The 13,976-nt window shown below is 46.0% G+C and overlaps 1 protein-coding gene across 4 annotated transcripts in view; it reads left to right on the forward strand.

Moving 5' to 3' along the window:
• Nucleotides 1-13,976, forward strand: part of CASZ1 (castor zinc finger 1) — a 192,510-nt gene that overhangs the window by 176,558 nt on the left and 1,976 nt on the right. For all 4 annotated transcript variants that reach the window (XM_030963980.1, XM_030963981.1, XM_030963978.1 and 1 more), the window contains 6 exons: nt 2,304-2,426; nt 2,967-3,302; nt 4,034-4,232; nt 4,754-4,925; nt 7,466-7,614; nt 9,086-9,320. In XM_030963980.1, the coding sequence (XP_030819840.1) occupies nt 2,304-2,426; nt 2,967-3,302; nt 4,034-4,232; nt 4,754-4,925; nt 7,466-7,614; nt 9,086-9,320 (1,214 nt within the window). The remainder of the gene's footprint in view (nt 1-2,303; nt 2,427-2,966; nt 3,303-4,033; nt 4,233-4,753; nt 4,926-7,465; nt 7,615-9,085; nt 9,321-13,976) is intronic.

The raw sequence follows: 13,976 nt of genomic DNA on the forward strand, positions 1-13,976 counted from the left end.
TCACTTACAAATGCCAGTGCACACTTTGTAAATCAAAGGCTTTAATGGGGAGCACTAGAAAATCTTCCAGTCCATCAGCCCCTGGCTGGTGTGAGGTCCTTCCCGGCAGTCCATTTGCATTTTGTCTGGTCTGGTTGTAATAGTGCCAGGCAGTGTGGCTATTTTCTTGTCTCTTGCCACCTAGTAAGTTTCAATGCCACAAACTTTTCCATGGTATGCTGCCTGAATTCCACTTCTTGTAGTTTCGTTGCAGCTGTTTATATCCCCTTGAACCACAGCAGATCATCCCTCTCTGCAGCTGGAGTTCAGCCCCTTCAGACAGTCCCAAACTTTCAGCATTCCATTTAACCAGGCTTACTTGCCTCCTTTAATCTGTCTCTGGATTAGTCCCTTGTGCCTGCAGGTCCTGTTGCTTTCCTGCTGTTCCCTGGATGGTGCAGAATTGCTCCCCTCCCGACAGAGCAAGCCTCCTGCCCCCAAACAGGCAGCTCAGAATTTGTTTGTATCTACACAGAATAATGTCTGGTACCATGGTTATCATCCTCTGTGACACAGAATTGCTTTTGAAGTTGTTTAGTGAGTCCCCAATGTATAAAACATCCCCACGCCCAGGTGTATTTGTTGTGTGTTTCCAAACATGATTCTCCTGTTCTGAACATTCCCCCTTGTCTTGCTAAACCTCTCTGTGCTCTTTTCCTCCTCTTGTACTAGCATTTTCACCTCCTCCCGGTTTAGTATCTTTGTGGGTTTCATAAACACACTGTTTACTCCTAGATTACTAATTAAGATGTTAAATAAACTCAGACTAACCCAAGTCCTCCTCTCAGCACTCACACGATGCCTCCTCCTCCCAGCTCAGTGTGGTGCTGCTTGTCATCAGCCTTTGTTTATGGTCCCTCAGCCAGTTTCAAGCCATGAGGTGGCATTACATCCAGGCCAATTGGAATTAATTCTAAGCATATGCAAGACTGAATCAAATGCTTTACTAAAATCCAAATATATTGCATCCCTTCATCCACTAATTTTGTAATTCTATCAAAAAAAGCAATTAAATTTGTCTGGCAAGATTTATTCTTTATAATCCTGATGCTGTTTATTGCTCATGGTTCCTTTATCCTCTAGATGTTTAATGATTTTCTCCTCCCTCTTAATATTTGTTCCATTACTTTACTGGAAGGAGAAGTTGAGGCCAGAGGTATGATAATTGCCAAAGATGACTTGTCTTTTCTTTTTCCCCTCAAAGAACCAGTACCTCGACTGTTTAATTTCTTTTTTTTTTTCCACTTATGTAGTACCTCCCCCTTCTCTATGGCTTAAAAACCAGCAAATGGTAATGTAATCAGTTTGGGAGTTAATTTCCATTGCACTTCAGGACATACATCATCCAGACTGACTGATTTGTATTTTTCCAATGAGTCCCTTTATCTGCTCTTCTAGAAGGTCTTCACTACATCCCAAATTCTCTGCTTTGTCTTTAGTTTTCCCATCCAAAGCAAATTGTATAATGCAGCCATTTTTGATTCTTTCCAGGCTCAACACTTCTTGTCTCTGATGAAACAGCCCCTTTAGTTTGCAATAACATGGTTTCTTCTCTCTTACCCCACAATTACTTTCCTTCCTCTTCTCCCTGCAAGCCATAACTGACAGCACATGTTGTATATCCACAGACCTTCCTTCTCCAGTACAAGTTTTTTCTCTTTCCTTTACCCTCCCTTTGGTGAGAGGTCCCTCCTGGGACCATACAGGCTGCTGTTTGTTTCTTGCTTTCCTGCTCATCAGAGCAACTGTAGTTTGTTGTACCTTAATTATGCAAGATTCCCTTGTTAAGTTTCAAATCCTTCCTGCCAGCGTTTCTTACTTGTTTTCTTGATTCCCTGTGATTCTGGAGTTTCCTGAAATCACAGGTATTTGTGCTGCACTTATGAAGTCCAGAGGGTCTCAGCAGTGGATGAGCAGTGACACCACGCTGAGCTGGTTTTGCCCTCCTGGCCATTTGCTCCAAGATAGCACAAGACATATCTTGGATAACGTGGTGGGTTTTGCTCTGGGGTTTGCATGGCAGGGTTGTTGTTCTGTACATCAGGGATGGTGCTGTGCACTATTTCTGCAGTCCAGGCTGTAATGAGGAGGCTTCATCTCTCCCATCTGAGAGATACCCTCCTATCCAGGGGTGGATTCTGGATCTAGAATTACTGTTGTTTGTGGGAATGCTAATAGAGTTATAAAATACAGAAAATGTCTGTTCCAACTCCACTTCTCTCCTGGGGCCTCCCCTGAGATGTCTGCTTGTCTGTTTTGGCCAGGTTTGGCACCAAGGATTTCTGTGATGCCCAGTGTGACTTCCTGCATAAGGTGCATTTCCACTGTGTGGTGGAGGAGTGTGGAGCCCTCTTCAGCACCCTGGATGGAGCCATCAAGCACGCCAAGTGAGTGGGGGAGCAGGGGGCAGGGACAGCTCTGCAGTGCACGCTGCAGTTCAGGACCAGCCCAGGTTCCTTTTAAGGCAATGGAATGTCCAAGTAAAGAATGAGTAAGGCTTCCAGTGGCCATTCACTTGCCTGAGTCTGAAGGGGTTGTAGGGAAGGAGATGTTGCAAATTTTAAGACTGATCTGCCAGCATGGATGGTCTCTCCTGTTGGATGCTTCTCTGTGAGCAGGAAATGTCTGGCTTCTCCCAGCAGCTCTGGGAAGCTGCCCCACAGCAGTTCTCAGTGGCTGCAGTGATTCTGGGGGTTCTCTAATTTTAACAGGGTTTGGCACCTGTCTCCACCCATCCTAATGATTTCCCTTCTCTTCATAGATGATTTTAGGATGGCCCTAAATCTTACTTCAAAGTCTGCAGTGCCCCTTTTAGGATTTATCCACACCAATTTGTTTACAGGCTCCTGCCACATTCCTGTTGGTGTTTAATCAAATTACATGAAATGGTCAAGAATTTATGTGTGAATTGGTATAATGTTTTGCAGTTTTCACTTCCGAACTGAAGGTGGAACTGTGAAAAGCAACTCCGAGTCTCCCTTCTCAACTGCTACTGAGAATAAGGCTTCACTGGCCCCTTCATCACCATCTGCTGCTTCTGCCACCATGGCCAGTGCTCCTGCCCTTGACGTGCCCACTCCAAATCCAGCTGCTATGCCCTCTGCTCCCACACTACTTGCTTGGAAACAGCTGGCTTCAACCATACCCCAGATGCCTCAGATCCCAGCATCAGTGCCTAACCTGGCAGCTTCACCCTTGGCAACGACTTCCCTGGAGAATGCCAAGCCTCAGGTCAAACCTGGATTTCTTCAGTTCCAGGAGAAGTAAGTTTTAGCTGCCATTTGCCTCCTTCTATCCTCCCCAGCCAACCTTTCCTCAGAGCTGCAATACCACACTTCTGCTCACCCACTGAGAAACCTGCCCAGAAAGTACTCTGGGCTTGACTTCACAGAAAAATTATTTCTGTGGAGTCTAGGAAATACTTTAAGGTTTTTGGGTGCATCTGAGAACAATTTTAGGCATGAGTTTAGAAGATAAATAAACTTGGTGATCTATTTATCACTGATCCCTGTTTTGTCCCTTGTGAGAGCTGTGCAGAATTAGAGGTATCTTTGCAGTGTGTTTGACAATAAAGGGTTATTGGGCCAGAAATTCATGCACTGAGTGGGGGGTGGAAGGTACCAAACCCATTAGCTGATGAGAGGGGCAGTGCTGGTCTTGTCGGATCAGGGGAAGCCCTGGCATCCTGCAGTGGCCACGCTCAAGAGTTGTGTTTCCTTTGAACTTTAAATTGGAAAAGTGGCCCTCAAAGAGTACAGAACCCACTGTGCACTGCTGTGTTCTAATAATCCTAACCAGGAAAGTGCAGTAGTTGGGTGGAATTGTAGTAGTGTTGCCAGCCTCAATTTCCCTGAAGAGAAAGGTGGCTATGGGAAATCTGTGGGCCATGTTTGGAACAGAGGTTTCAGCTGGGCTCCCCTTGAATTAAATCTTGGCAAAGAAACAAATGTGTGAAATGAGTGAAGGTGATGATTGGGTTTTGGATGTATTCCAGTGATCCCTGCTTGGCAACAGACTGCAAGTACGCCAACAAATTCCACTTCCACTGTCTCTTTGGGAACTGCAAGTATGTGTGCAAAACCTCTGGCAAAGCAGAATCCCACTGCCTGGACCACATCAACCCCAACAATAATCTGGTGAATGTGCGAGACCAGTTTGCTTACTACTCCCTGCAGTGTCTCTGTCCAAACCAGGTAAGAGCCATTCCAGAGCAGTGCTCTGGCAGGACTGGGGAGAAGGAGATGAAGGATCAGGTAGACTGACTCTCCAGCAGGAAGTGAGGCTGTGTGTGGCTTTCTTGGCATTACTACAGAACCATGGAAGTCATAATTACATGATCTGGAAAACCATTTGGGTTTTATCAAATGGGAAATCATGACACTTTTGTGTATTTTTGACTTGGGTTAAGTGGACAAGGGAATGAGAATAATCTGAGAGACACAAGATGAAATAGAATAAAGATCTGTCATGAATCCAGGGAAAGCCATGAGTAAGCTTTGAGATATCTCAGCAGAGAATAGTGTATTACAGACAGCAATGTAAAAAGGGAGGGAACAAGGTGCATGGCAAGTTGTGGAAGATAAAATGGGATCTGGAGTATCAGTGCAGGCCCCTGTGACACATCAGAAGGGACACCATTAGCAGCAGGCAGTTGAGAGTGCATTTGCTTTAGAGCTGCCTAAAGCACCATCCATACCTGTGTGCTCCCCTCCAGCACTGTGAATTCCGCATGCGAGGGCATTACCACTGTCTGCGTCCGGGCTGCTTCTTCGTGACTAACATCACCACCAAGCTGCCCTGGCACGTGAAAAAGCATGAGAAGGCAGAGAGAAGGGCAGCCAACGGCTTCAAGTATTTTACCAAGCGGGAAGAATGTGGCAGACTAGGTGAGTTTTGCTCCGTTTCTCATGTGGTGTGTCCCATGTCCAGGCCAAGAATGCCGTAAGTTAGAACCTGCACGTTATGCTTAAGAGGTATTTGGTCATTAAATCACTAAACAAGAAAGGCAACGAAACATAAAGCAGTTCCTGGTCTGTCTGGTTGAAGCATGTTTTCACAAATAGGCTCAAGCTAAATGAATAGAGACTGTACTATACAGAATTGTATATATGAATTTGTCTGGACATAAAGTTTCCTCTTTTTTCTTCTTTTTATCTAATTGTCAATGCCTTTTTTTGTGTGTTTGTTTGTTTTTTATACTTTGTAGTCTTTTGGACCTGCTGCTTGTGTTGGGTGAAATTTAAGGATGCTCTTAAGAGGATTTTTTTTTCTTAACCAGTGCTAGTGCAGCATATTGAGAGTCAAATGGCACATAATCAGAGAGAGAGATGGACAAGAACATGTAATAAGCTACTCTGTTCTCTCCAAACCCATTCTGCACAGCCCCTGTGAGCAGCAGGGCAGCCCCCCAGAGCAGGGCCTGAGGAAACACATGAATGTGGCACAGGCTCAGACAGGGGCTGGCTCACTTGCCAGAGCAATCAGCAGCACTGCAGCAGTTATTAAAACCAAGTGCCTCCAGTGTAAAGCTGGTACAAACAAAAATAGAATGGATTCCCGTGGAGGTACCTGGAGCTGAAATCCAGGACTCTGAATGGGAATTCCTAAAGACAACTCTATCCTGAACTGCCTGGGATTCACTTAAACCTTCTCATTGTGGTTTAGCAATGTCACAGACCCAGCCTTCCCTATCACTCCTGGTTGGAACAAAGGCTGGAACCAAACAAGGTTCAGAATAACACCTCTGGGTGTTCCTTCCCACTGCAGGGAAACAGCCACAGTAACCAGAGCAAAACTTTTCAGCTTTGAATACATCAGGAATTTGTACCCAAATGGAAGTTTGTTTGTGGTAACCAGGGTAATACGTGTCAACACACCACAGCCAGTGCCTACCCAGGTCCTGTTTACACATGGCAGCAGATCTAGCAGTTGCTGTTATTTACTCACTTTTGGTGTTTCAGGTGATAGCAGGGGCTAGACAAAGCAGGACAGTGCTACGTGTCCCCAGCCCACAGGGATGCCCTGGCAACAGGCGAGCCCTCACCTGCCCCCTGTGACAGCGTTCCAGTCCTGCAGCACTGCTTGTTCCCAGCCCCAGAGCACGGGGATGGGGAGGGTGGGTGGGGTGGGGGAAGTGGGACCTGAGCAAACACTGCACATGAAACGCTGGCTGTCGGCTCCACATGAGCTGGGGGAGCCAGGAGCTGTTTGGCAGCGAGGCAGCTGCAGCCTTTGCATGTGTCAGCAGCGTTTGGTTTGGGACGGATGGGGTACACAGGGTACATGCATCCAGCAGTACGTACATCTGTGGGCTGGCCCTGCTGTGCACTGGACACACATTCAGCCAGCACCCTGCATTTGCCTGCATAGATAGAGGTGGCTTGGTGGGATGGTGTAGGTGTGTATGGTTTTACCAACGTGTGGACTCATTTCTGCATGGGTACATCCCCTGGGGTTTATGTTGTGCATTTATAGATAGCAGGTGCAGAAAGCACTGGCCTGTTTTAAGGGCTATGTTTTCTGAAGAAACATGATAGATATTTTCAATGTATGTTTCTGTGTGTATAATTATGTGTGTATGACTGGGGAGAGAGAGGTGAAACACACATATAATGAAGGTGCATGGATGTAGATAGATAAGTAAAAGAGTGAGCCTGTCTGTAGGTCTCTACCTCTGTGCATATGGCCAAGGGAGGATGGGATCCTGACCACTGATGTAACTGTGTTTGAACTATGACAAGCCACTGTTTATCAGCTATACAGTGTGGCTGTTTGGGATTGTCCCTTCATGGTTTGTGCTCGCCTGGCATGCGTGGCTGTGGCCACGAGGAGCAGAACATGTGAAGTGCTCTATGCCAGAACCCAGAGGAATTGCTTGTTGTTCAGTAGCTGGCCCTATTACACAACAGTTTTGGAGGGGCAGTAAACACTTCCTGGCTCATTCCTGTCTAACCAGAGCACACACACTGGCCAGAGCTAGAGCTGATATGAGACTGCTTTTCTGACAGCACAGTTAGAGGGGGGAAAAAAAAGAACTTTTCATTTCTAATCTAATTATGAGCATGTATTTTGATTGCAGCTTCTATGATACAGCTGAATGTCCTGGTTTTGTTCTTGTTGTAAAAGAAAAGGCACTAGCTAAGACTGAAGAGCGTTAGGCACTACCAGATGTAATGGCAATGTTCCTTCCTTTATAATGGCACAAAGAGGGATGGGACTAGGCTGAGGTCTTAGATCTCTGTACACTGTAATCCTCTCTTGCAGTTGCTCAGCAGGCAGTAGATTGTGAGTTTGGTTTTTTTTCATTCAAGACTGGTGCTGAATAACCCATGACCACTGATAATGTTCTTTCCAATCGTCTTCCCGCTGGTCCTGCTCCCTCTCGGAACCTTCACGTGCAACATCAATGTGGGGTTTGTGTCTGCAGGTTGCAAATACAACCAGGTGAACAGCCACTTCCACTGCATCCGAGAGGGCTGCCAGTTCTCCTTCCTGCTCAAGCACCAAATGACATCCCATGCCAGGAAGCACATGAGAAGGATGCTGGGGAAGAACTTTGATCGTGTTCCTACTCAGGTAACGCCTTGTTGCTGAAGCTGTAGATGCACAGGCAGTGCTGGCCCCTTTGGCTGCAGAGCTGATGCAGTGCCAGGACACTGGTACCCAGACTCTGAGGGATGTGTGTCTGCACTGGGGGATGCTACTGGGCAGTGGGAGTACACCCAAGGTAGCTTTACCTGGCTGAACTTAAACAAGATGAGTAAAGATGATGAAACATTGATTGCAAAGCATTGCTTAGTGCAAACAGTTTTTCCTTGTGAATTTTGTAGAAAAATATTGAGAAGGATAACACTAAAATACTCATATTTACAACTTGCACTCTCTCCCAGCTCTTTCAATATATACAATTGGCTTATTAAAATTAACAGGTTAGGATATGGAAGAATTGAATGTGCTGGTTAAAGCAGATATTTCCTGTTACATATAAAGAATTTACCTAGGATGGAAGAAATACCAATCTTGACATTTCTCTTCCCTTATTGATGTGGATTTAGTTGGGGCATTCCCTCTCCTCTCTCAGGAAGTAGCAGAGTGATGCAATTGCTGCTTGACTAAGACAGAGAGCAGCTGGCAGATTAGGTCTGGAATGGAAGAGTTTCAGCTGCAGCACTGAGCTGCTGCTCCAAAGGACAGCATCCCTGCCACCTCTCACTTGTTCTCATTCTTTAGTTGTTTCATCTGCCACTGACTTGGTAGATGAAACAAGCTGTCTTTACTTAAATGCCTGTGGCTGATCTGACCCTAAGAACATCATCTGGTATATGGAAATCAAAAGAGACCATCTGTAGAAGCAAGATGAGAACCCTCTTTTATTCCACAACATGGGAATAAGAGGTCCCTGTTAGTTATTAACTACTGTCAGTAAGTGAACTGTTCAAGTCTAGTGCTGTTGGGTTTAATGAGTTCACAGATGCTAAGGAACTGGTGTTGCTGTTGTGGCAGCTTTTGGTCTCTAATAAAAAGTTTAGGTACAAGAATCAGATTTAGGAAGATATAACAAAAAATTTGTCTTCACTACTCTTCTAGCACATGCTGAATCTAACCCTAAGAATTCTAGTGCACACTGGGCAGAAAATGCTGTGTTTAACCTCCATCTTTCAGGGGCTCAGCACTGAACTCAGGCATGGTTCCAGCATCTGACTGCAGCAGGACCCACAGGGTGAGGGGGCAATGCCAACATTAACACCTCCTCTTTGGGAACACATCAGAATGCACACAGCAGGATGCTGGTGCCAAGATTAACACTCCCAGCTCCCGAGTGCAGCACAATTCACATACCAGGATGCATGTGCCAGGTTCCATGCTCTGAGCTCCTCGTGCAGGAGGAGTCGTGCTCCTGGCCCCAGTGCCACGGGTTCCACTCACAGGCACGTGCCAGCTATCCCCCATGAGCTGTGGCAGAGGGAGATAGACGTGCAGACAGATGGTTTTGGTCCTGGTGTCTTGCTTTTGGTGTGAAAGTCCCCGTCTTGTTTTCCTGCTGCAGGTTATTGGCCACACTCCAAGAAATGAAAATCTCCCCCAGGTTGGCAGCATGGCACCCAGCCCAGCCTCATCAGGAACCCCAGCTTCCTTTCAGGGACCCCCAAGCATGATGGACACTGAAACAGAAGAGTACATGGATTACACTGGCTGTAGCCCTGGGGGCATCTCCTCTGAATCTTCCAACATGGACCGCAGCTGCTCCAGCACTCCAGTGGGCAATGAAAGTACATCAGCAGGTAAGGGAGAAGGGTGTGTGTGAAATGGATCATCAGTTGCCTGCTCTCCTGAGAGATAAACTCATAAAAAGAGGCCAAGGGACAGTGGCACCTTAAAATACACACTGTGCCAACTTGAGTAGTGCCTCACACTAACCCAGCTCTCTCCAGCACCTGAGAGAAGAGGTCCATCAAAATATACACCTCAAGCATCCAGGAACTTAGCAGCATACCTTTTTCCTCCCATTAAGAGAGGTTTTTATCCTGGGTCTTGGAGTTGGGTATATTTTAATAGTTGACTTAAAAAAAAAAAGGAAAAAAAGAATAGAAAAAAAGAGCTGTGGGCCCCTTCTGTACTTGGAATTTTCTCTGGTACCTCTTTGTATTTCCTCAAGCAACATCCAAAGTCAGGCACTTTATTGTACTGGTGAAGTACAACAGCAGATTGACATACACAGGGGATAAAACCTATCACATCTTCAGAAAGTAACATCTAAAAGCAGCTCACTGAGCTCCCTTCCTCACCCAAAAACTCTTGTTCCACTTTGTGCAGTTGCACAGAGCAGTCCCCCTTCATCCCCTCTTTTGGAAAGTGAGTTCCTGCCCTGTTTGCCAGGATCATGCAGAGCCATCTCCCCCTGCCCTGCATTACAGGCTCAACTCCTCAGGAGTCAGATACCTGGTAGGAATTCTGCCATCATATAGGGATGACCAGGGATCTCTGAGCTGTACCTTCCCAAGGTTTAGTGGGATATTCTGCATAGGCTGCCTCAGTTTGCTTTAATTCCATACACATTTTCCTAGTTTTCTTCCCCCTCCAGTTTAAAGGCCATCACAGCAGTCATGTTGTAGGAGCACTGCTGGGTCATGGCACTGGCCCCACGACATTATGGCCCCTCCAGAGGGTTCTGGTGGGGCACTGGTTCCTGGCACACTCTTCTGTGCCAATAGTGGCCCAAGTGCTAGGAAATGCCCCCCACTGCTCTCCAGGTAGGGAGCAGCTCCACCTGCCCCAAATGCCAGAGCACCCTTACAGCTGGTAACTGAAGCAGGCAGCAGCCCTATAGATGAACAAGGGCCAGAATGACCAAATGAATCCAGAATTCCTGCCTGAAAGCCCATGTCTCTTCCCCCACACCATAAAGCCCCCTTACCTCCTGCAGAGACAACTCTCCTCTTCCTGGTGCTGTCAATTCCTCACCTTCTGTTTCTTCTCTGTTGCAGTTCTGTTTCATACATTTGTGAATGTATTTTCCATTTTCATCATATTGCTTCTGCTCTTGGGTTCTCATTTCAGTTCTTTTGTTCCTTGTTTTGTTGGTTTTTGGGGGTTTTTTTTGTTTGGTTTTGTTTTGTTTTATTGTTTTTTCTTTTCTTTTCCTTTTTTTTTTTTTTTTTTTTTTCTGCTTTTTTTTTTTCTCTCCACATTCTCCAGGCTGCCTGGTTCCTTCTACTGCTACTGCCGCTGCCGATGATGCAACCCACACTGCACCACAACCTCCACCACCATCTCTGCCTCCATCTTTCTCACAAGCCCTGCTTAGGTCTCCCCTCCCCACCCTGCCCTATCTCTTCTCTCCATCTTGTCTCTCGTACTCCCTGCTCAGTGCCACTCTGGGAGCCAGCAGAGGCATTGTCATGCCTGCCGCCAGCACCGCTGGGTTCTCGCCCATCATTGCCACTCCAACTCCAGTAAAAAGTGACGTTCCCTTAGTGCAGGATGCAGCAGGTAACACTTCTTTGCTTTCTCTCCATGTCCTGTGCCCAGCTCTGTCCCCACTCACCCTGCCCATGGTTTTTGCTCTGCACCTTTGGGTGGGTAGAGCAGCAAAGGTCACTCTGTGCCTTGGCAAATGTTACCCAAGGGCCCATCCATGCCTGCTCCTTCTCCTTGCTGACACAGTAACCACAGCCAAGGGGAAACGAACCACAGCAAATCATTCATAGACATTTGGGTGAATAACTGAGAGCAATTGCCACCAATTCCTAACCATGAGAAAAACCTAACAAAATCCACAGTTAACGTGCATTTTCGGTGTCTTGGTAACCTCAAAGTGGCCCCAGAGCAAACTTCTGCTCATGTGGCATTAATGGGACTTGGACTTCCTGGTTAGATCTTCCAGGCCACCCAAGCCAGTGCCTGCCATAGTGTGCTGCACACATGAATGTCTGATGAGGTACCCAGGTCCTGTGCTTCAACTGATCTTGCAAACTTCATATGAAGCCACACAGTTCAGGGGTGCCTTCCCAGGATGAGGAGTGAAGTACAGGCAGTGTCACGTGATGACATCATCAGACAGGTTGAGCTGTTTCTCACACTCGTTATTTATCAAGGCTCTAATCAGCTGCAGAAAATACAGATCGACTGCAGTTTTAGGCTGCCATGATTCCCATGTGTGACTAAGATCAGAGATGTCTCAGGCTGGGTATTCTCATTCCATCTGGGAATGGCTTTTAGGGTGTGTCTCATTTTTGGCTTCTTTTCTCAACTCCTAGCTCTTTTCTAGTTAATTAAGGACATCTTTGTGCTTAAAATTTACACTTATGAGGCCTCTGGCAGCCTTCAAATGTCCCAGTCATTCTTCCTGCCAGTTTCAGTAATGTGTAAATCCAAGGTCAAAGGTTGGGAGTATGGCTGGAGGACCAACTTCACAGGTTTCCAACTCCAGTTCATAGGTTTTTCTCAAGAGACTTGGCAGGAGAAGGAACCCTGCCTTGTCCAGATGAGTGTGTGCCAATTAACAAAATTCACAAGAAACTCTGTCTTTGCTTCTTTTCTAACTGAACTGCATGCAACCTGAAACATTTTTAACATTGTGCTGTGCTTCCTCTAATCAAATATTTTCAAGTGTCTTTTGTTTTTACCTTGATATAGTTTGGTGAATGCTGACATTATTAGTGGCTAAAGAAATAACCTTATGGAAAACACCATTGAGATTTGGTGGGGATCACATCCATTGAGGCTTGTAACCTTTCACAGGGTGCAGGGACTGAACTTTGGCAAAAGAGGAGAGTGCACCAAGGTGTCATCTCTCTTCATTATGCCCTTACTCCAAAACTTTACCTAGATGAGAAAACAGAATTGGTTTTCAACTAAAGTTTTAAGCACATCCGTTTGAACTATTTTAAAAGCTGTGTAGATACAGAGTTTTAAACAGGTAAAATTTAAATTCTATTTATTTCCCATCCAGAGTATTTTCTTTAAGATGGGTTATCCCATATTCCCATCCAAAGACAGACAATATGAGCATTAATTAATTATTGCTAAGGAACTTGATGGTTTGGCTGTAATTTTATTAAACAGAGTTAATCTGGACAGCAGCGACTTGTCTAGGCACCACTGCACTTACATGAGTTGGCTGGAAGTGGAGAACTGGATTTTCAATACCAGATGTTTAGGGGGGAGCAGAGAGCAAATTGGTCACAGATTCTGTAGTTAAGAGCCTGCCAATTTCAAATCTCCAGTGACAGAAAGTTATTCTTTCACTGGTAGCTGTTTAAATCAGCCTTAGCGTGCAGTTTCCACCGTGTCACTCAGATGGTCTCACCATGGATGGCCTGAGCTGGTGTCCTGAGTCTGAGCACAAGAGCCAGTCACAAGTGGTGTAGAAAAACCTTTTGTTCTTTGCTTTATCCCACAAACTGTACGGCCCAGCCATGTGGGAGAGGAGGTTCCTGCCGCCTCCATTGGGAGTGTGGGAGCTTTTCCTTCAGTGGTCACCACCTTCACCTGGAGGGTGTCACTGAGGAGTTGTCACCTGTAATTCCTGTGCACCTGCCAGAAAGGAAGTAATGCCACACAGTTGACTGTCCCTTCAGTCTCCCAGACCAGGATGGAAACTGCTCTGGGTTCTCAGGCCCCACGCCCTGTGTGTCACAAATTGAGCCTCTTTTAAAAAGATGGCAGTTTCAGCAGGGAGAGAGTAAAAAAAAAAAAAAAAGTATGTGTTGGTTGCAAGCTATAATTTCTAATTACACTCACAGTTCTGCACCTGGTGAGAAATTCTTGCCTCCAACCTTGTCTGTGCTGCATGTTGATACTGGAGATTGTGGGTTGATTCTGGAAACAGCAAGCAGAGAAGAAAAAAGTTAATAGATAGATTGAGGTCGTGTCTTTGATGTCAGTGTGATCCTAGGGGACATGAGCACTAGCCAGTTATGCTGGCCCTGTGAATCAAAGTGGAAGATAGATGAGGGAGCTTTATTTATACTAGGGGCATAGTGGAATTTTTGAGACCCAAGGGAATGTTGCAGAGCTGGTATTTTCTCTCAGAGTCCACTGGCTAGTGATGATGAGAATTAGCCCCATTGAACATCTGTCCATCTGTCTTTCTAAGTGCACTCATTGTAATATGTAGGCTCATTACAGTGAGGGATGTTGCAGTCTCCTGGCCAAAGTCCATCCTGTTTCTATAAATTTCCACACCCCCCCCGCTGCAGTTTTAATCACGCATGGGATCTTCCCTCACTTCCTGCCTGTCCTTGGCAATTGTAGTGCAGAGCCTGGCTAGGGGAAAACAGTGCACACGTACAAGCTTTTAGCACACTGCAGCTCTTTTTACCACCCCAGTGAACTACAGTAACACACCTCAGTCCTTGGACTCGAACAAGCTAGCTCCTCCCTGCTCTGATTTGAGGAAAACGGGACTAGAGATTAGGTTAAGCAGCAAGAGAAAC

Source organism: Camarhynchus parvulus, chromosome 21, assembly GCF_901933205.1.
Source record: "Camarhynchus parvulus chromosome 21, STF_HiC, whole genome shotgun sequence".
Lineage (NCBI taxonomy): Eukaryota > Metazoa > Chordata > Aves > Passeriformes > Thraupidae > Camarhynchus > Camarhynchus parvulus.